General features: G+C 44.1%; 1 protein-coding gene across 2 annotated transcripts in view; it reads left to right on the top strand.

Annotated features, from left to right (window-relative positions):
* Positions 1 to 23,148, top strand: part of DOCK1 (dedicator of cytokinesis 1) — a 568,807-nt gene that overhangs the window by 198,658 nt on the left and 347,001 nt on the right. For both annotated transcript variants that reach the window (XM_018041175.1, XM_018041176.1), the window contains exons 26-27: positions 18,234 to 18,361; positions 21,746 to 21,841. In XM_018041175.1, coding sequence (XP_017896664.1) covers positions 18,234 to 18,361; positions 21,746 to 21,841 — 224 coding nt within the window. The remainder of the gene's footprint in view (positions 1 to 18,233; positions 18,362 to 21,745; positions 21,842 to 23,148) is intronic.

Raw genomic sequence — 23,148 nt, 5'->3', positions numbered from 1 at the left:
CAGGGTTCTTAGGTTGTTGAAAAATCGGATGATTGTCTGAAAAAGATGGATAGCAAAGCATCCCCCGTTTATATGACTCTTGCTGTTTAATTCTCATTAAAAGTATTTGTCTGGATCTTAGTTCTGTATAACAGGCTCAAGGTTATTAAATGCACTTTATGGATCATTTGTTTAATGTGACCAAACTAAAAATTAAGAAGCACATTATTCAGTGTTCATAAAATGAATGTTTTAAACAGACAGATTCATTCTCGTGTTTGCATCCTGCTTTGATGTAGAGCTGTAATGGAGTTATAGACGGATATTCTCCTTGGACATTTATAAGCTGATGATGCCTGTTGAATACCTTTTATAAAGATTAATATTTTTTGCTCTGTGCCCATTACCAGAGCATTAATCATCATGGCCTCAGCCTGCACAGCTGAGAATGAGCAGATGTCACATTATTGCTGTCTGTAATCAAAGTGGATTGCACTGGGGAAACGGGTGTGGAAGGCTGGCTGGTGTGTTGCAGGGCTCTGATCCCCATGGCTGATTTGCGAGGGATCTGGGCCCGGGGCTGCCTGCGCCTTCCTGGCTGTCTGGGCGGGGCTGTCAGCATTCACTCTGTGCATGCAGGGAGAAGCCGGGACAACTGTGCTGCCGGGTTGTGGCTCGCTTGTAGGTCAGCTCCGTGCCTTGACGCAGACTAGCAGGCATTGATGAGGCCTGCAGTCACGTCTGTGACTGAAGACCGTCCGCTGGGAGAAAGCTGTGGCCTTGACTCTCCTTCCAGAGATGAGCACTAGTTCATTAAAATGAGAAATCGCACAGGAGGCCTCCAACATCTGCTTCCTAGCACACTCCCAGACTGCGCTGTCCAACAGAGATAGAATGCCAGCTACATACACAATTTATAATTTTATACAGTCCACAGTAAAAAAAAAAAAGTACAAGACAGTTGGTGAAATTAATTTTAATAATATATTTCATCTGAAATACGTCAACACGACCTTGATCTAAATATTACAAGTGGCATGTTTCACACGCCTTTTTTTTCCCCCCCATAGGAACTCTCTAAAACCCAGTGTGGTTTTTCCATGTATATCATATCTCAATTTGAATGCTGAATTTTCATCACAGACTCTTGATCTGTATTTTTCACATTTAATAAAATTCACCACAGGAAAGGAGATTCATGTATACATGCTGTTCCATCGTTCCAAATAGTTGTTTGCAAGAATTGAATCAGGTGTCCATTTTTTTATGTTTAAGTTAAAAAGTTAAATGTAAAAAATTACATGAAATTAACTTAAGTTAAAACTTCTGCTCATCAGTGGAACAGGCTGTATTTCAAGGGCTCACTGGCTACCCTGTTGACTGGCAGACTCTAAGGCAGGAGTTTTTGCTGTGTACTTCGTTGGAAAAGCTGACTTTGCAGAATAATATTATTTCCGTTAGTTATTGACAGCTACCCTTGACTGAGTGCTGACTACTTGCCAGATACACACATTACATCATTTGATTCTCACAGTAAGCCTGAAGGGTTAACAGTAGCATGCCTGTTTAAAGAGAAGGACAATTAAGCCTTCAAGAGTTGAAGTAACTTGCCCAAGATTCAAGGCAAAGAGTGAGACAGGTAGATATTATTATTTTCTTATGTGCATGGGTAAACAGAACTTTAATCAGACCAAAAGGCTTTTCCAGAATCAATTAGACTGTTGGTCCCAAACTCCCAATTTATCCCTCCCCTCTTCCTTCCCTTTGTCAACTATAAATTTGTTTTCTATGTCTGTGACTCTTGGGATTAACAGAAGCACAGTTTCATATATAAAACAGATGAACAGCAAGAACCTACTGTATAACACAAGGAACTACAGTCAATATCTTATAATAACCTATAATGGAAAAGAATCTGGAAATGTTTATAGATATATGTATACTGAATCACTTTGCTGTATACCTGAAACTAGCACATTATTGTAAATCAACTCTCGTTCAGTTCAGTCGCTCAGTTGTGTCCAACTCTTTGTTGACCCCATGGGCTGCAGAACACCAGGCTTCCCTGTCCATCACCACCTCCCGGAGCTTGCTCAAACTCACGTCCATTGAGTCGGTGATGCTGGGCAACCATCTCATCCCCCTCTCCTCCTGCCTTCAATGCTTTCCAGCATCAGGGTCTTTTCTAAGGAGTCAGTTCTTTGCATCAGGTGGCCAAAGTATTAGAGCTTCAGCATCAGTCCTTCTAATGAATATTCAGGGTTGATTTCCTTTAGAACTGACTCATTTTATCTCCTTGTAGTCCAACATATTCTCAAGAATCTTCTCCAACACCACAGTTCAAAAGCATCAGTTCTTCAGTGCTCAGCTTTCTTTATGGTCCAACTCTCACATCTATACATGAATACTGGAAAAACCATAGCTTTGACTAAACAGACCTTTGTTGGAAAAGTAATGTCTCTGCTTTTTAATATGCTGTCTAGGTTTGTCATAGCTTTTCTTCAAAGGAGAAAGTGTCTTTTGATTTCATGTTTGCAGTCACCATCTGCAGTGATTTTGGAGCCCAAGGAAATAAAATCTGTCACGGTTTCCATTATTTCCCCGTTTATTTGCCATGAATTGATGGGACCAGATGCCATGATCTTAGTTTTTTGAATGTTGAGCTTTAAGCCCGCTTTTTCACTCTCCTCTTTCACCTTCATCAAGAGGCTCTTTAGTTCCTCTTTGCTTTCTGTCAGAAGGCTGGTGTCATCTGCATATCTGAAGTTATTGATATTTCTCCTGTCAATCTTTATTCCAGCGTGTGGTTCATCCAGCCTGGCATTTCACATGATGTATTCTGCTTATACGTTAAATAAATAAACTGGTAATGGAAGTAAAGTCCGGTGCTGTAAAGAACAATATTGTGTAGGAACCTGTAATATTAGGTCCATGAATCAAGGTATATTGGAAGTGGTCCAACAGGAAGTAGCAAGAGTGAGCATTGACACTTTAGGAATCAGTGAACTAAAATGAACTGGAACGGGCAAATGTAATTCAGATGACTGTTATATCTACTACTGTGGGCAAGAATCCATTAGAAGAAATGGAGTAGCCATCACAGTCAACAAAAGAGTCCAAAATGCAGTACTTGTGTGCAATCTCAAAAACGACAGAATGATCTCTGTTCATTTCCAAGGCAAGCTATTTGGTATCACAGTAATCCAAGTCTATGCCCAACCACTAATGCCGAAGAAGCTGAAGTTGAACAGTTCTATGAAGACCTACCTACAGTACCTCCTAGAATTAACACCAAAAAAGATGTCCTTTTAATCATAGGGGACTTGACTCTACTTTAGTGAAAAAGCAAACAAACAAAATCAAATAGACTGGCCCAGGTTCTTAGGCTTCAGTCACGTGCTGGTCACAGCTTTTTTCCATGTGTTGATCTGTGAGTAGTTGGCTTAAAATGTGTTTTCTTGATTTCAGTGTTTGTTTGTTTGGTTGTTTTTCTCTTTTTCCTTTGAGTGGGGAGATTGTCAGTTTCCCAGGACATCCATTCTGAACCAAGTGAGACTACAGGCACTGATCTCGCTGTAGAAATGGTATTCTATTCATGGAGAAGGTTACTGGGGTCACCGATTTGAGACACTCAGAATATGACAGGGGATTCCTCTTCCTTGACTGTCAGATACATGTCTGATGCTTTAGTTGCAGGTGTGACTGTATGGGTGGGTATGTTTGTACGTGTGGGTGTAGGTGGGTGGGTGCGTGAGTGGTTGTGTGTGGGGGTACCTTCCTCTATGTTCTTAATGTTTTGTTTTGACTTGGAAAATTTTTCAGGGTCTTTAGTGTTATTGCAAACTTGGTCCCACCACTTCTTGAGAAAGCTGAAAGGAAGGTAAATGCAGAGTCAGTGGTGTCCTTTGTAAAATAAGGTTCATTTTGCTTTGGGTGGGGAGGGCTGCTGGGTGGCTGCGGCAGCACCAGGAGGCCGACCTGCTTCTCACTGCAGACCCTCTCCTGTGAGCCTCTGCACCTGTAGTTACAGAGAACCCAGATCAACAATCCTGTGTGTGAGCACATGCGTGCGTGTGCACACACACGCGCACGTGTGCGCACACACACACATGCCCGTGCAGGCACGCACACACCCAATACTCACATACACACATGCACACACGCATACACACACATGCGCACACACTTGCGTGCACACACATACGTGCACACACATGCATGCACACACATACACACGCACACACACCCACACACGTGTGCACACACACACACATGCACCTGCACACACACGCACACACACACATACACACGCACGCACACGCAAGTGCATGTGCACGTGAGCCCGAGCACTGCTGTTGGGATCGGCTTGGACACTGATCAGTGCAGCTGAGCCCCCAGAGAGGCAAGTGGGAGCTTGCAGTGACGGCTTTGCCCGATGTCTTCTGAGGATGGGATGGGCGGCCCTTGGTTTCACGTCCTCGCTCGCCACGTCAAACAAGCAGAGCGCTGGGTTCAACCATGCTGAAGACTGTGGACCAAAGTCCTGGGCAGCTGTCTTGTTGGGAAGAGAGCACTTCTCCCCCTGAGCACATGCATGCCTGCTCACACGTGCCCACACATGTGCAGGAAGTCACAGGCACGTGTGCACACACATACTTACACACACACACTTACACACATACTTCCACTGTGAGGTCTTGTGCATGTGCGGGGGCCCCTCCCCTGGCTGAGAGCCAGACCCCTCCTCTAACAGACTGTTCCAGAGGAACAAGCAGGTCCCAGAGCCACTCTTAGATCCCAGCTGTCTGAGACCTGGCACCGGAAGCCCACCTGTCCCAGGTCTGTCGGGGGCCTGGGCTGGGGCCTGCCAGTCACGGGTCACCAGGAAGGTGGATCAGTTGAGCTTGGGCTGCTTCCAGCTGTGGTCCTCGCAGCCGCTGTGGGACCTGGGACGTTGCTCTTCTTCGTGGGGAGGCCTGGGTCGTGCTTTTTTTTCTTTTTTTTTTTAAATTTTAAAATCTTTAATTCTTACATGCATTCCCAAACATGCACCCCCCTCCCACCTCCCTCCCCATAACATCTCTGTGGGTCATCCCCATGCACCAGCCCCAAGCATGCTGTATCCTGCGTCAGACATAGACTGGCGATTCAATTCTTACATGATAGTATACATGTTAGAATGCCATTCTCCCAAATCATCCCACCCTCTCCCTCTCCCTCTGAGTCCAAAAGTCCGCTATACACATCTGTGTCTTTTTTGCTGTCTTGCATACAGGGTCGTCATTGCCATCTTTCTAAATTCCATATATATGTGTTAGTATACTGTATTGGTGTTTTTCTTTCTGGCTTACTTCATTCTGTATAATCGGCTCCAGTTTCATCCATCTCATCAGAACTGATTCAAATGAATTCTTTTTAACGGCTGAGTAATACTCCATTGTGTATATGTACCACAGCTTTCTTATCCATTCATCTGCTGATGGACATCTAGGTTGTTTCCATGTCCTGGCTATTATAAACAGTGCTGCGATGAACATTGGGGTACACGTGTCTCTTTCAATTCTGGTTTCCTCGGTGTGTATGCCCAGCAGTGGGATTGCTGGGTCATAAGGTAGTTCTATTTGCAATTTTTTAAGGAATCTCCACACTGTTCTCCATAGTGGCTGTACTAGTTTGCATTCCCACCAACAGTGTAGGAGGGTTCCCTTTTCTCCACACCCTCTCCAGCATTTATTGCTTGCAGATTTTTGGATCGCAGCCATTCTGACTGGTGTGAAGTGGTACCTCATTGTGGTTTTGATTTGCATTTCTCTAATAATGAGTGATGTTGAGCATCTTTTCATGTGTTTGTTAGCCATCCATATATCTTCGTTGGAGAAATGTCTATTTAGTTCTTTGGCCCATTTTTTGATTGGGTTGTTTATTTTTCTGGAATTGAGCTGCAGGAGTTGCTTGTATATTTTTGAGATTAGTTGTTTGTCAGTTGCTTCATTTGCTATTATTTTCTCCCATTCAGAAGGCTGTCTTTTCACCTTGCTTATATTTTCCTTTGTTGTGCAGAAGCTTTTTATTTTAATTAGATCCCATTTGTTTATTTTTGCTTTTATTTCCAGAATTCTGGGAGGTGGATCATAGAGGATCCTGCTGTGATTTATGTCTGAGAGTGTTTTGCCTATGTTCTCCTCTAGGAGTTTTATAGTTTCTGGTCTTACATTTAGATCTTTAATCCATTTTGAGTTTATTTTTGTTTGCGGTGTTAGAAAGTGATCTAGTTTCATTCTTTTACAAGTGGTTGACCAGTTTTCCCAGCACCACTTGTTAAAGAGATTGTCTTCACTCCATTGTATATTCTTGCCTCCTTTGTCAAAGATAAGGTGTCCATAGGTGTGTGGATTTATCTCTGGGCTTTCTATTTTGTTCCATTGATCTATATGTCTGTCTTTGTGCCAGTACCATACTGTTTTGATGACTGTGGCTTTGTAGTAGAGCCTGAAGTCAGGCAAGTTGATTCCTCCAGTTCCATTCTTATTTCTCAAGATTGCTTTGGCTATTTGAGGTTTTTTGTATTTCCATACAAATCTTGAAATTATTTGTTCTAGTTCTGTGAAAAATATGGCTTGTAGCTTGATAGGGATTGCATTGAATTTGTAAATTGCTTTGGGTAGTATACTCATTTTTACTATATTGATTCTTCCGATCCATGAACATGGTATATTTCTCCATCTATTAGTGTCCTCTTTGATTTCTTTCATCAGTGTTTTATAGTTTTCTATATATAGGTCTTTAGTTTCTTTAGGTAGATATATTCCTAAGTATTTTATTCTTTTCGTTGCAATGGTGAATGGAATTGTTTCCTTAATTTCTTTTTCTACTTTCTCATTATTAGTGTATAGGAATGCAAGGGATTTCTGTGTGTTGATTTTATATCCTGCAACTTTACTATATTCATTAATTAGCTCTAGTAATTTTCTGGTGGAGTCTTTAGGGTTTTCCATGTAGAGGATCATGTCATCTGCAAACAGTGAGAGCTTTACTTCTTCTTTTCCAATTTGGATTCCTTTTATTTCTTTTTCTGCTCAGATTGCTGTGGCCAAAACTTCCAGAACTATGTTGAATAGTAGCGGTGAAAGTGGACACCCTTGTCTTGTTCCTGACTTTAGGGGAAATGCTTTCAATTTTTCACCATTGAGGATAATGTGTGCTGTGGGTTTGTCATATATAGCTTTTATTATGTTGAGGTATGTTCCTTCTATTCCTGCTTTCTGGAGCGTTTTTATCATAAATGGATGTTGAATTTTGTCAAAGGCCTTCTCTGCATCTATTGAGATAATCATATGGTTTTTATTTTTCAATTTGTTAATGTGGTGAATTACATTGATTGATTTGCGGATATTGAAGAGTCCTTGCATCCCTGGGATAAAGCCCACTTGGTCATGGTGTATGATATTTTTAATGTGTTGTTGGATTCTGATTGCTAGAATTTTGTTGAGGATTTTTGCATCTATGTTCATCAGTGATATTGGCCTGTAGTTTTCTTTTTTTGTGACATCTTTGTCAGGTTTTGGTATTAGGGTAATGGTGGCCTCATAGAATGAGTTTGGAAGTTTACCTTCCTCTGCAATTTTCTGGAAGAGTTTGAGGAGGATAGGTGTTAGCTCTCCTCGAAATTTTTGGTAGAATTCAGCTGTGAAGCCGTCTGGACGTGGGCTTTTGTTTGCTGGAAGATTTCTGATTACAGTTTCAATTTCCGTGCTTGTGATGGGTCTGTTAAGATTTTCTATTTCTTCCTGGTTCAGTTTTGGAAAATTGTACTTTTCTAAGAATTTGTCCATTTCTTCCACGTTGTCCATTTTGTTGGCATACAACTGCTGATAGTAGTCTCTTATGATCCTTTGTATTTCTGTGTTGTCTGTTGCGATCTCTCCATTTTCATTTCTAATTTTATTGATTTGATTTTTCTCTCTTTGCTTCTTGATGAGTCTGGGTAATGGTTTGTCAATTTTATTTATCGTTTCAAAGAACCAGCTTTTGGCTTTGTTGATTTTTGCTATGGTCTCTTTTGTTTCTTTTACATTTATTTCTGCCCTAATTTTTAAGATTTCTTTCCTTCTACTAACTCTGGGGTTCTCCAATTCTTCCTTTTCTAGTTGCTTTAGTTGTAGAGTTAGGTTATTTATTTGACTTTTTTCTTGTTTCTTGAGGTATGCCTGTATTGCTATGAACTTTCCTCTTAGCACTGCTTTTATAGTGTCCCACAGGTTTGGGTTGTTGTGTTTTCCTTTTCATTAGTTTCTATGCATATTTTGATTTCTTTTTTTATTTCTTCTGTGATTTGTTGGTTATTCAGAAGTGTGTTGTTCAACCTCCATATGTTGGAATTTTTAATAGTTTTTCTCCTGTAATTGAGATCTAATCTTAATGCATTATGGTCAGAAAAGATGCTTGGAATGATTTCGATTTTTTTGAATTTATCAAGTTTAGATTTATGGCCCAGGATGTGATCTATCCTGGAGAAGGTTCTGTGAGCACTTGAGAAAAAGGTGAAATTCATTGTTTTGGGGTGAAATGTCCTATAGATATCAATTAGGTCTAACTGATCTAATGTATCATTTAAAGTTTGCGTTTCTTTGTTAATTTTCTGTTTAGTTGATCTGTCCATAGGTGTGAGTGGGGTATTAAAGTCTCCCACTATTATTGTGTTATTGTTGATTTCCCCTTTCATACTTGTTAGCATTTGTCTTACATATTGCGGGGCTCCTATATTGGGTGCGTATATATTTATAATTGTTATATCTTCTTCTTGGATTGATCCTTTGATCATTATGTAGTGGCCTTCTTTGTCTCTTTTCACAGCCTTTGTTTTAAAGTCTATTTTATCGGATATGAGTATTGCCACTCCTGCTTTCTTTTGGTCTCTATTTGCATGGTATATCTTTTTCCAGCCCTTCACTTTCAGTCTGTATGTGTCCCTTGTTTTGAGGTGGGTCTCTTGTAAGCAGCATATAGAGGGGTCTTGTTTTTGTATCCATTCGGCCAGTCTTTGCCTTTTGGTTGGGGCGTTCAACCCATTTACGTTTAAGGTAATTATTGATAAGTATGATCCCGTTATCATTTACTTTATTGTTTTGGGTTCAGGTTTATACACCCTTTTCGTGTTTCCTGTCTAGAGAATATCCTTTAGAATTTGTTGGAGAGCTGGTTTGGTGGTGCTGAATTCTCTCAGCTTTTGCTTGTCTGTAAAGCTTTTGATTTCTCCTTCGTATTTGAATGAGATCCTTGCTGGGTACAGTAACCTGGGCTGTAGGTTATTGTCTTTCATCACTTTAAGTATGTTTTGCCATTCCCTCCTGGCCTGAAGAGTTTCTATTGAAAGATCAGCTGTTATCCTTATGGAAATCCCCTTGTGTGTTATTTGTTGTTTTTCCCTTGCTGCTTTTAATATTTGTTCTTTGTGTTTGATCTTTGTGAATTTGATTATTATGTGTCTTGGGGTGTTTCGCCTTGGGTGTATCCTATTTGGAACTCTCTGTGTTTCTTGGACTTGGGTGATTATTTCCTTCCCCATTTTAGGGAAGTTTTCAACTATTATCTCCTCAAGGATTTTCTCATGATCTTTCTTTCTGTCTTCTTCTTCTGGGACTCCTATAATTCGAATGTTGGAGCGTTTCATATTGTCCTGGAGGTCTCTGAGATTGTCCTCATTTCTTTTAATTTGTTTTTCTTGTGTCCTCTCTGATTCATTTATTTCTACCATTCTATCTTCTATTTCACTAATCCTATCTTCTGCCTCCGTTATTCTACTATTTGTTGGCTCCAGAGTGTTTCTGATCTCATTTATTGCATTATTCATTATATTTTGACTCTTTTTTATTTCTTCTAGGTCCTTGTTAAACCTTTCTTGCATCTTCTCAATCCTTGTCTCTAGGCTATTAATCTGTGATTCCATTTTGATTTCAAGATTTTGGATCATTTTCACTATCAATATTTGGAATTCCTTCTCAGGTAGATTCCCTACTTCTTCCTCTTTTGTTTGGTTTGGTGGGCAACTCTCCTGTTCCTTTACCTGCTGAGTATTCCTCTGTCTCTTCATCTTGGTTATATTGCTGCGTTTGGGGTGGCCTTTTTATATTCTGGTAATTTGTGGAGTTCTCTTTATTATGGAGCTTCCTCACTGTGGGTGGGGTTCTATCAGTGGCTTGTCAAGGTTTCCTGGTTAGGGAGGCTTGTGTTGGAGTTCTGGTGGGTGGAGCTGGGTTTCTTCTCTCTGGAGTGCAGTGGAGTGACCAGTAATGGGTTATGAGACATCAAAGGTTTTGGAATAATTTTGAGCTGCCTGTATATTGAAGCTCAGGGGAGTGTTCCTGTGTTGCTGGAGAATTTGCGTGGTATGTCTTGTTTTGGAACTTGTTTTCCCTCGGGTGGTGCTTGGTTTCGGTGTAGGTATGAAGGCATTTGATGAGCTCCTATTGCTTAATGTTCCCTGAATTCAAGAATTCTGTAATGTTTTCAGGCTTTGGATTTAAGCCTCCTGCTTCTGGTTTTCAGTTTTATTTTTACAGTAGCCTCTATACTTCTCCATCTATACAGCACCGATGATAAAACATCTAGGTTAAAGATGAAAAGTTTCTCCACATTGAGGGCCACTCAGAGAGGTTCACTGAGTTACAAGGAGAAGAGAAGATGGAGGGGGTAGTTAGAGGTAACTGGAATGAGATGCGGTGAGATCAAAAGAGGAGAGAGCAAGCTAGCCAGTAGTCACTTCCTTATGTGCGCTCTATAGTTTGGACCGCTCAGAGGTATTTACAGAGTTATACAGGGAAGAGGAGAGGGAGGAAGTAGACAGAGGTGACCAGGAGGATAAGAGAGAGGAATGAGAAGGAGAGAGACAAATCCTGCCAGTAACCAGTTCCTTAGGTGTTCTCCACCGTCTGGAACACACAGAGATTCACAGAGTTGGATAGAGAAGAGATGGGGGAGAAAAGAGACAGAGGCCACCTGGTGGAGAAAAAGGAGAGTCCAAAGGAGGAGAGAGTGGTCAAGCCAGTAATCTCGCTCTCAGGTAAACTTGGGTAGTGAAGTTTGGGTTTTTAAATGTACAAAATTGACAACAAAAACCTAAGAGCAAAGATTAAAAATCTGTTTTTGAAGACAGTGGTCTGCTTTTCTGGTTGCCTGATGTCCTCTGCCAGCCTACAGAAGTTGTTTTGTGGAGTTTGCTCGGCGTTGAAATGTTCTTTTGAGGAATTTGTGAGGGAGAAAGTGGTCTTCCCGTCCTATTCCTCCACCATCTTTACAGTTCCTGCTGGGTCGTGCTTTTGAAGGTGCAGCCGCCCTGTTACCCTCTGTCCTTGGAGACCTGCAGGAGATGCCTGGTGTGGTCCATGCGCCTGCACGGAAGCCCTGGGCATGCGGCCGCTCCCTCCTGGTGAGCTGGTCCTGTGATGGGCGTGTGGTCAGGGGCCTGTGCTGGTCCTCTGGACAGGAGTGTTGCACCCTCCCAAAGTCCTGTTCATGTGGTCTTGTTCCAGCCTCTCGGTGAGGTAGGCTTATCCCCATGGCCCCCTTTATCTTGACCAGCCAGAGGTGGGCGGCAGTGTAAGGTTAAAACCACAGTTATCCTGTGGATGTTGAAAACATCCCGTGTGTATATTCCATAGTATCTCTCGATACTGTGGACCCATGAAGGGGTATAACAAATGGATTTTTATATTCTCAGAAACTAACAGGATGAAAGTCTAAACATGACAAAATGGCAGCAAAATGTCCAAAATTTGGTCCTTTTTCTTCAAAAGAGGCTGAGTAATAAACAAGCAAAGCTATCACAGAGCTCTGGGTGGGGTGGCAGGTGGGCGTTCGCAGCTGGAGCTGGGAATGGTTGACGGCATCTCTCCCAGCAGAAGGTGGACAGGGCGGCCATCCCTTCCCTCACCCTGGAGTGATTCTGACAGATGACACCAGCACACTCGATTATTTGGAGGACGATGAAGTTCACCCCCGCCTGTCCGGCGTGACAGATACATGGGGCTGTACGGCATGGACTGCGGCCAGGGCCTCTGGGTCACCAGATCCTGAGGAGCCATTTCAGCTGTCTCTGAGTCCAGAGCTGTGTTCCTCTGAGTTTTTAGGATCATTGTGGGCACAGCCCTGCTGCCGCGTTGGCCTGGCACGTCCACCGGCCTGCTGCTGCTGTGGGGTCCCTCCCACGCTTGGCTTTGCTCAGCCTCCGAGGTCATGTTTTCCGTGGTCATGTGGTCAGCACCTGTCTCTGTCTGCTCAGCTTCTCCTGGCTCTTCCTTCTCCAGCTGCTTGGAAATTAGACTTACCTCCAGAACAGCAGTAGCAGTGATGCTGGGGACAACCGAGTGGCCGGGGTGGCTGAGGGCTCATCTCCTGAGGGTGGACACACTGGTGGTGTGTCTCAGGTGGTAGGGAAGGGGGACTCCAGCTGGAGATGCTCCACTTGGACCTTGAGGATGAACACAGGCAGGGCTGGACTCAGACGGCTTGGCCAAGGGCCCTGCCCCGCCCCTTGGTTTCTGGGAGCTGGAGTGTAGCTCTACACTGGACGTCGGGTTGCAGTTAAGGTCAGCAGAGCTACTGCAGGCTGGTGCGACTTGTGAACTTTAGGATTTTGTAGTAAGATGTTGGATTTGGGATGCCTGTGGAGTTCGTGTATGCAGTGGGTCAGGATTTTGGGCAGCTACACTTTCAGGCTGGATTCACTGCCATGAGGTCATCTTGTGGCCTGTCCCTTGGACTGGCTTTGTCCTGGGATGCCTGTGCCCTCTTCTACACTGGAGGCCCATCTCAGCTTTGGAGCGCTTCTGTCATGAGTTCAAGGGGTGGTGGCATTTGGGGGAGATGCTCTCTGCGGGGCTGGGCATTCGCCACGGACGTTGTAGGAAGGGCTGGGTAGCAAGGGGAAGGAATCGTGTGATGGCCCCTGACGTCCAGGAGCCATGATGAGGAGAGCCTGTCCTTTTCCCCGTGCCAGAGCGCCTTCTCCTTGTGCTGCGCTCTCACGCCCTGCCCGCCTGCGATTCCTGACATCATAGTCAGCCAAGCCCGCCCGGCCGCTGCCCGGAAGATGCTTAGCCCTTTAGCATCTCTGGCTTACCTCTGCCTAAGTATTTGTTGGGTTCCCTGGTGGCTCAGTGGTAAAGAACCCACCTGGCAGTGCAGGAGAGGCAGGTTTGATCCCTGTCCTGGGAAGATGCCCTGGAGGAAGAAATGGCAGCCCACTCCAGTATTCTTGCCTGGGAGATCCCGTGAACATAGGAGCCTGGTGGGCTACAGTCCACAGGGTTCCCAGGAGTTGGACACAGCTTAGCGACTGAGCATGCACGCAAGTATGGATTCCTGTAATGGTGACATCTGCAAGCAAATGCATATATTCATCTATTCTTTGGGGGAAACTCCATCTGGAAAAACGGAGTTGTTATCAGTTCCTTTTCTGTGGATTAAATCAAAATGGAGCTTGAATTCTGGGAGGTGGATCATAGAGAATCCTGCTGTGATTTATGTCTGAGAGTGTTTTGCCTATGTTCTCCTCTAGGAGTTTTATAGTTTCTGATCTTACATTTAGATCTTTAATCCATTTTGAGTTTATTTTTGTGTACGGTGTTAGAAAGTGATCTAGTTTCATTCTTTTACAAGTGGTTGACCAGTTTTCCCAGCACCACTTGTTAAAGAGATTGTCTTTACTCCATTGTATATTCTTGCCTCCTTTGTCAAAGATAAGGTGTCCATATGTGTGTGGATTTATCTCTGGGCTTTCTATTTTGTTCCATTGATCTATATGTCTGTCTTTGTGCCAGTACCATACTGTCTTGATGACTGTGGCTTTGTAGTAGAGCCTGAAGTCAGGCAAGTTGATTCCTCCAGTTCCATTCTTCTTTCTCAAGATTGCTTTGGCTATTCGAGGTTTTTTGTGTTTCCATACAAATCTTGAAATTATTTGTTCTAGTTCTGTGAAAAATGTGGCTGGTAGCTTGACAGGGATTGCATTAAATTTGTAAATTGCTTTGGGTAGTATACTCATTTTCACTATATTGATTCTTCCGATCCATGAACATGGTATATTTCTCCATCTATTAGTGTCCTCTTTGATTTCTTTCATCAGTGTTTTATAGTTTTCTATATATAGGTCTTTAGTTTCTTTAGGTAGATATATTCCTAAGTATTTTATTCTTTTCGTTGCAATGGTGAATGGAATTGTTTCCTTAATTTCTTTTTCTACTTTCTCATTATTCGTGTATAGGAATGCAAGGGATTTCTGTGTGTTGATTTTATATCCTGCAACTTTACTATATTCATTGATTAGGTCTAGTAATTTTCTGGTGGAGTCTTTAGGGTTTTCCATGTAGAGGATCATGTCATCTGCAAACAGTGAGAGTTTTACTTCTTCTTTTCCAATTTGGATTCCTTTTATTTCTTTTTCTGCTCTGATTGCTGTGGCCAAAACTTCCAGAACTATGTTGAATAGTAGCGGTGAAAGTGGACACCCTTGTCTTGTTCCTGACTTTAGGGGGAATGCTTTCAATTTTTCACCATTGAGGATAATGTTTGCAAATAGAACTACCTTATGACCCAGCAATCCCACTTCTGGGCATACACACGGAGGAAACCAGAATTGAAAGAGACACATGTACCCCAATGTTCATCGCAGCACTGTTTATAATAGCCAGGACATGGAAACAACCTAGATGTCCATCAGCAGATGAATGGATAAGAAAGCTGTGGTACATATACACAATGGAGTATTACTCAGCCGTTAAAAAGAATTCATTTGAATCAGTTCTGATGAGATGGATGAAACTGGAGCCAATTATACAGAGTGAAGTAAGCCAGAAAGAAAAACACCAATACAGTATACTAACACATATATATGGAATTTAGGAAGATGGCAATGACGACCCTGTATGCAAGACAGGAAAAAAGACACAGATGTGTATAATGGACTTTTGGACTCAGAGGGAGAGGGAGAGGGTGGGACGATTTGGGAGAATGGGAATTCTAACATGTATACTGTCATGTAAGAATTGAATCGCCAGTCCATGTCTGACGTAGGGTGCAGCTTGCTTGGGGCAGGTGCATGGGGATGACCCAGAGAGATGTTGTGGGGAGGGAGGTGGGAGGGGGGTTCATGTTTGGGAACGCATGTAAGAATTTAAGATTTTAAAATTTAAAAAAAAAAAATAAATTAAAAAAAAAAAAAAAAAAAAAAAAAACAAACAAAATGGAGCTTGAAAAAGCCTTAGCATGAGCTTCCTACGTGCAGCCCCCTGGAAAGTGGAGGAGCAGAAGGATGTGGGCTGTTTCTGCATCTCCCTGTCTGACCTACCTCTCTCCTCCATCCTGCGGTCTTCTTTACCACACGTGTGTGCTAGTCACTTAGTTGTGTCCGACTCTTTGCGACCCCGTGGACTGTAGCCCTCCAGGCTCCTCTGTCTATGGGATTTCCCAGGCAAGAATACTAGCGTGGGTTGCCGTTCCCTTCTCCCAGGCATCTTCCCCTCCCAGGGATCACACCCAAGTCTGTTGCCGGCAGATTCTTTACCACCTGAGCCACCAGGGAAGCCCCTACTTCTTGGCAAAATCTCCTAAGCAGGTCTCTGCATACTTTCAGGAATGTTTCCAATGTTGCAGGCTCATTTGTTTTCTTTATGTTAAAAAATAACTCAGAAAACATTAATGCAAAGACACGCTTGTGTGTATCATTAACACTGGAAGTCCTAAAATGTAAAATTCTAAAAACAAGTGCAAGATATTCAATGTTTCCAAGCTCTGCTGTCTCTTCTCTCGTGTTCCACATTTTAAAGGGAACGGCAGTGGCTGAGTTTGTTTCACCATCAGAACTGCTGTTGTCAGCAGATCGCTCACGTTGGAGGGTGGGTGTTCTGGAGTTCAGTGGGATTCCCCAGCAGAAAGAGACAGTTAGTAATCAACATTTCATTTCCAATCTTATTTGTGTCTAGTTCGCTTTTTTTTTTTTTCTCTCTGAGCATCCTTTCCATGGTTCTATCTGAAAAACAAATGAAAACCCAAATTATCTTTGATCCTGAGACACCAGCATCCCTTCCTTTCCGAGCTGTGCTCCCGGAGCTGTGGCTGCACTGCTGGTTTTGTCTTCTCATCCCACTCCAGGAAGCTGGCCTGAACAGGACTCTGTGTGCTCTCAGTCGCCACATCCCAGGGCTGTTCCTTTGGATCTGATCTTGCCACACCCAGGCCACCTGCCCTCCCTTTATTTGGGTGATGTCACTCATCTCTGCCTCATCCCACGTTGCTGCTCGCTCCATCTCCTGTTCTAATACCAACTCCTGACCGCTGCTCATAGTACTCCCTTCTCATTCTCCATACTTCTCTTTAATGGTCTTACTCACACACCTGGCATTTATTGCCGTCTAAGGGCTGTTGCTTCTTGGGTCCGTGAGACTGGAGATCTCTAAGGTCTAGACGCCTACCGAGTAGAGCTATATGCATATCCAACAGGCAACTCAAACGCAGCTCGTCCAAAACCAGACCCTGGTCCTTTTCTCCTCCCTTAGACACCCTTCTGTTCCCAGGTTCCTCTCCTTGGAAGGTGTCACATCCTGCCATGGGTGACTCATCAAGGGCTCATGTTGGACTGGGTGTCATGTTTGACTCTCGTTTAGCTCCTGGCCTCCTCTCCGTTTATCATCAGCCACTGTTCAGCCTGCCTCCAATGTGGTTTTGTTCAGGGCCTCTTCTTTCAAACTTACCACTGTAGCAGGAGGTCAGTTCAGTTTAGTTGCTCAGTCATGTCCGACTCTTTGTGACCCCTGTGGACTACAGCACGCCAGGCTTCCGTGTCCATAGCCAACTCCTGGAGCTTGCTGATTTCCATCAAGTTGGTGATGCCATCCAACCATCTCATCTTCTGTCGTCAGCAGGAGGTCAGGCTTTTCCTAGTTTTTGCTTGGACTATTGCACTAGCTAACTAGCCAGTTCTGTGCCTCCCATCTGCACTGCCCTACCTGGATGCCATCACAGAGGCTCTCTCTGGTCTTTTGTATTATCACATCCCTTCCCCATCAGCTTCTTCCAATTCTCCAACCGTTTCAGTCTCAGCCATCACGTTCAGAATGAAACCTGACTTCCTGTCTGGTATTTTATTCTCCTCCTCTTCCCACCCTCCTGAACTTCGCCTGTGGCTCTGTGAATATGTCATCTACTCCCGCCTCCCTGAATTTGTGCCTAGGATTGCCCACCCTATGTGGGACGTTCTAATGCTTCTTCCCAGCAGGTGAATGCACTGCGTCCTGAAGGAGGCCTTCCTTTCACCTCCAAGGTCAATACCTGCTCCCCACTGCTCTCTCCCTCATTAGCCCAGGGGTCTAGGAGGCCAGGGAGGGTAGCGGGGGCTGCTCTTCACCGGTATTTATGTCGCATCATAAGAGCAAGTACCTGTCCAGAGCACCTCACCTGTTCCTGGCCCAGGCCTTCATGCCTAATCTTGCAGGTGGACATTGAGCCTAAAACCTGTGAGTTACTAGTGCCAGTGTGTCCGTGTTAGAGGTGAGGAAACCTAGGCTTGTAGAGTTAACCAGCTTAGCCCAAGGTTACCCTGCACAGAAAACAGAAGAATTTAAACCCACACAACCTCACTCCAGAGCCTGAGCTCTGCCCTCTGCAGACTGTCCTCTGCAGGTGTGAACCCAGCAGAAAGTTGTCCCTGACCAAGTAAACATTAAGTGTGGAAGTTGGTGAGTTGTGAACTGGCCAAGCTCAGGAACGTCTGGGAGGTATATGGAAGCAGAAAGGAACCACGCTCTGGTCCTCCTAGGAAACAACAAGAATAGTTGCAATTCAAATCATTTGTGTTTTAACACGTATTCCTTTTAAATGGGCCAATCAAGTAAATTCATAGTTTGGCACAGAAAATTAGTTAAACTCGCTGCAGGCTTGTTTGTGTTTGTATCGACGTGCACACCATGGGATATATGTGATTGTGTATCTGTGTGCGTGTGTTTGTTAACTGTCATCTTATGTTTATATGGTGGCCACACAGACATGTGTGCATATGTGAGTATGTGTGTGTGAATTGTCTGATAAGAAAACAAGTGATTTCTGCCCGGTCAGCTGGTCTGACACCCTCCAGATGTCAGTTTCACATGGCGGAGAGTGTTAGTGCAACGTGCCCTGTCTCAAGCTAGGAAAACAAGCTTCTGGCAAACAGAGCTGCGTCTCGGTGGGTCTCCTGCTGACTGGTAACCTGGTGTCCCCTGCAGACTGCAGAGAGATCCTGCTTCCCATGATGACGGATCAGCTCAAGTACCATCTGGAGAGACAGGAAGATCTGGAGGCCTGCTGCCAACTGCTCAGCAACATCCTTGAGGTTCTGTACCGGAAGGACGTGGTGAGTAACCGTGGGGCTGCCTCCATGGACCCCGCAGCAAGCGTGGGCCTGTGATCCTCCTGAGACCTGGCCTCGACAGACCGAATCACGTTTGATTCATTTAAAAGAGAACGGCCTGAATTTTAAGGGTTGCCCTTTGTTTTTCTTTGGGCCTTCCCTGGTGGCTCTAATGATAAAGTGTCTGCCTGCAATACAGGAGACCCTGGTTCAATCCTTTGGGTCAGGAAGATCCCCTGGAGAAGGGAAGGGCAACCCACTCCAGTATTCTTGCCTGGAGAATCCCATGGACAGAGGAGTGAGTGTGGCGGGCTGTAGTCCATGAGGTCGCAAAGAGTTAGGCATGACTGAGCGACTAACACCTTTCTCTTTTTCTCTGTAGAGTTGCATGCTCAAATTATTTTTTTTATTAATGTATAAAGCTTAATGGGGCTTTCCTAGTGGTAAAGAATCCTCCTGCCAATGCAGGAGGTATAGGCACATGAGTTTGATCCCTTGGTCGGGAGGATCGCCTGGAGGAGGAAATGGCAGCCCACTCCAGTCTTCTTGCCTGGGAAATCCTATGGACGGAGGAGCCTGGTGGGCTGCAGTCCATGGGGGCGCACAGAGTCAGACACGACTGAGCGCGCAGAGGAGGATGATTGTATTATCATGTGTGTCTTTCCACATTAAAGATACTGTTTTGTTTCCTGTGACTTCTCAGCTCAGTGACTCCCAAGACTGAGATTTGATATTTAAGGTCAGAGGCTTTGATGTTAAAAATTAGAAATAAACAGAGGGCGGCTAATTGCCTACTTTCTTTCAATCATTGTCTTTAATAAATCATACTTAGTATTATTATTTTATGATGAGCATAGTTGTTGTTGCTTTAAGTCAGTGGTGCTTCTGACAATTTTGAGAGCAGTTCTCTGCCCCTTTCTGCAGGCTCCTTTCTGTACAGGCAGCTTTTTCCTGTGCTTTCTTTGCTGTTTCTTTTTTACATGGTATTTTCTTTTGCATTTCTCAATTGCATGCTTATTCCTCTGCCCTTTTGGTCTTAATAAAAAGCTGGCGCAAGCACATGTGGAAACAGCTGACTCTCTGTCTCCCGACCCCATTGTACCTATCATACGCATTTGTGTACGCACATGTGTGTGCACATGTAGGGTCACTGGCTCTCCAGGTGTGTCTGGACAGCTGTTCAGAGCCATGTCTGTCTCTCTCTCTAGCAGTGGTTAGATGAATCAAGGTTTTCCAGTTAGTAGGGCTTGTTCTTAGCTTTCCCCCATGCGACTGTGGACAACTCCCCAGTCTAAACACATGCACACACACGCACACACACGCACACACATATGTGCCTGTCCCGCCCACTTCTTTGCTGCACCTGATTATCTTCTCAGAGTCTGGGTGATGTGCTTGAAAAGAGAATTACAGTAAGTTAGTTAACTGCGACTGTGGCTATGTCCACCCTCCCCAGGCTTTGTCTCTGAAAGCTCTTGCCAGCCTTAACCCAAAGGCCAGCCTTCAGTCATCCCAGTCCAGGCCTTTTGAAAAATGCTCAACATCGCTCCTTCTGCTGCTGCTGCTGCTGCTGCTGCTGCTGCTGCTGCTAAATCACTTCAGTCGTGTCCGACTTTGTGCAACCCCGTAGACGGCAGCCCACCTGGCTCCCCCGTCCCTGGGATTCTCTAGGCAAGAACACTGGAGTAGGTTGCCATTTCCTTCTCCAATGCAGGAAAGTGAAAAGTGAAAGTGAAGTCGGTCAGTTGTGCCCGACCCTCAGCGACCCCATGGACTGCAGCCTTCCAGGCTCCTCCATCCATGGGATTTTCCAGGCAAGAGTACTGCAGTGGGGTGCCATTGCCTTCTCCTCGCTCATTATGAAAGAAATGCAAATCAAAACTACAATGAAGTTATTCCTTCACTTCAATCATCAGAATGGCCATCATCGAGAAATCTACAAACAGCAAATGCTGGGGAGGATTTGGAGAAAGGGGAACCCTCTTACAGGGTTGGTGGGGATGTAAATTGATACAGCCACTAGGGAGAACAGTATGGAGAGTTCTTTAAAACTAAGAATGAAACTAAGAATGAAACTACCATATAACCCAACAACCCCACTATTGGGCATATACTCTGAGGAAACCGTAATTTAAAAAGACATGTACTCCCAAGTGCATTGTAGCACTATTTACAATAGCTAGACCATGGGAGTAACCTAGATGTCCACTGACAGATGAATGGATAAAGAGGCTGTGGTGTATATATGTATAAAATGGAATATTGTTCAGCCATAAAAAGGAACACATTTGAATTAGTTCTAGTGAGGTGGATGGACTTGGAACCTGTTACACAGAGTGAAGTTAGTCGGAAATGGGAAAAACACATATCGTATATTAACGCATGAGCATGGAATCTAGAAAAAATGGTACTACTTGCAGGGCAATGAAACTCCTTACAGGGCAAGAATAGAGACACAGACATAGAGCACAGATTTGTGGACACAGCGGGGGAAGGAGGGGAGTGGGACAAACGGAGAGAGGAGCGTGGAAACATACACATTAGTGGGAATTTGCTGTATGACCCAGGGAGCTCAAACTGGGCTGTGTGACAGCCTAGAGGGGTGGGATGGGATGGGAGGTGGGAGGGAGGGTCAAGCAGAAGGTGACATATGTATACATGGCTGATTCACCTTGTTGTTTGACAAAACCCAACACAATATTGTAAAGCAATTAGCCTCCAAGTAAAAACAGAAAAGAGTGAAAAAAAAAAAAAAAGATTGTACTTGAATAGTTGTAAGGTCAAGCCTTATAGAGGAGGCAGTGCCTGTCTGGCCTGTGCAGAGCGCCTGGAAAACCTGTTTATACACGTACAGAATTCATGAAGAAGAATCAACAGTCCCATCACACACGAGATGAAGGAGCACATGTTTACTGATTGGAGATGCTCCGGCATGCTGCGTTTTTGGGGTTGTGCTAAGGTGATATTTAAACGTTTGATTCTATGCGAGCATACACATCACTGGGATCTGACTTGCAGCGTGAGCTGTTTGGCTGTTAGCTGCTGGCCCTCTGTGTACAAATGGGCAAGTGTCTTTCCAAAGCTAATTGGTGAGCTAATCAGGGAGCATAAACATTATATTGTTTAAACAGATTTGCTTTTATTTTTAAGGTTTGCTTCAATTAAATTACTGTGATTATATAACATTACCATTAATGGGCTATAATTAATAAAATGCCTTGAGTTTTCTTTGTGAAGGCTTTTGCCTGTGACAAGGGCCATTTTTCATCTCGTTAAGGATTGTAATTGATTTACTCTTTACAGGGTAAATGGGTTCCGTGACAGCCGCGGGGCTGGCATGTTAATGACTGTCTTAGCTGTTGGTTTACACGCGTGTCTTTCCTGCAGGGGCCGACGCAGAGGCACGTCCAGATCATCATGGAGAAGCTTCTCCGGACAGTGAACCGAACCGTCATTTCCATGGGGCGGGACTCAGAACTCATCGTAAGTGTTCAGTGACACACGCATGGGGGTCTCATCATGGCTGAGAGCATCTTTCTCAGGAAAGTCGTTTACTCTCAAGCTTGAAAACCCACACGGTCCTCTTGCAGTTGCCTTTTGAAACTATAGCAAGCAGTTGCGATGCATTTATTTACAGCCTAGTAGGTTAAGTGGGCTCATTTTCCATGATTCTAGAAGCAAGTGTCAAAGGTGAAAAGCAGGCACACCCTCGTTTTGTAGACGGAGGATTTGGGTCTAGTTTTGTCGTTGCTAGCTTCTAGCAAAGGGTGTTTGTTTTCTTCTAAGTTCCCACACTCCAGGCAGTTGCTTTCTATGTATTTACACTTAAGATCCCATTAATAAAATTTTATGAAGGGCCTTAAAAAGTAATTGAGGCACTCCGAGTTAGCTATTTTCTGTCTTCTCTAATGTACTGTAAATGTTACTCTTACATGGATGCAAAGCATGGGATCTATTCTTTTCCTCCAGGTTTTTACCAATAGCGTTGGCGGTCTTTCACATTTCACGTTGTGGCACTTTCTCCCAGAGTTTGCCACCGTCATGATTGTTAGATTTGGTTTCATGGGCAAAAGATGGTTTGTAGGTCTCATTTAATTTCTTTCATTTCTGGTATGTATTACCATTTAACTAAGCTGGGTGGATCCTATTTCAAAAAAGTCACTTTCCTAATCAAGGAACAAGAAAAATCCAGTTAGAGTTTTCGCTGGCAGTCAGACTAGGCACACTGGTCTCCTTTGGGTGCGTTTAGCTCTGTCTGCATAGCCTGGGCGTGGATCAGGTCCGGTGACCCATCGGCTTCCTTCGGACATAAAGCAGGAATGGGGCAGTGGGCTTGTGTTGCTTTCTGTGGCTGCATCACAGTGAGGGATGTGGCGTGTGGCTTTGGATGCGCCACAGAGAATAATCGTTGCCTCTGTATGTTTCCATGTGGTAAGATTGTCGAGTTTATGTTTCTGAGTTTTAGCCCATGTTGTGTGCCGGTTTTCCTTTCTAAGGTACATCTCTTTTCGGTTTATGCTTTACCATGTTTAAATTAAGGATTTTTCCTTGTAAATGGATGTTATTTACCATGGACTCTTCCATTATCCTGTAAACCTCACCTGCTTCTTCATGCTCCTCGTTGTTACTCTTCTTCTCTGTAATCTGGAAATGCTTTCGTCTAGGTCAGTGGAGAGGGAGCCCCGTGGAGGAAGACTTGGGGTGGCTGCAGAGGTACCCCAGGGCCCCAGTGTTCCCGTCTCCTTGGGGTTGTGTCCTGGGTGCCGCGGGATACTCTGTCGTAGTGGAAC

The sequence above is a fragment of the Capra hircus genome, chromosome 26, assembly GCF_001704415.2.
Source record: "Capra hircus breed San Clemente chromosome 26, ASM170441v1, whole genome shotgun sequence".
In the NCBI taxonomy this organism is placed as follows: domain Eukaryota; kingdom Metazoa; phylum Chordata; class Mammalia; order Artiodactyla; family Bovidae; genus Capra; species Capra hircus.
The sequence above is the reverse complement of the archived record's forward strand: the minus strand, read 5'-3'. Positions and strand labels throughout refer to the sequence as shown.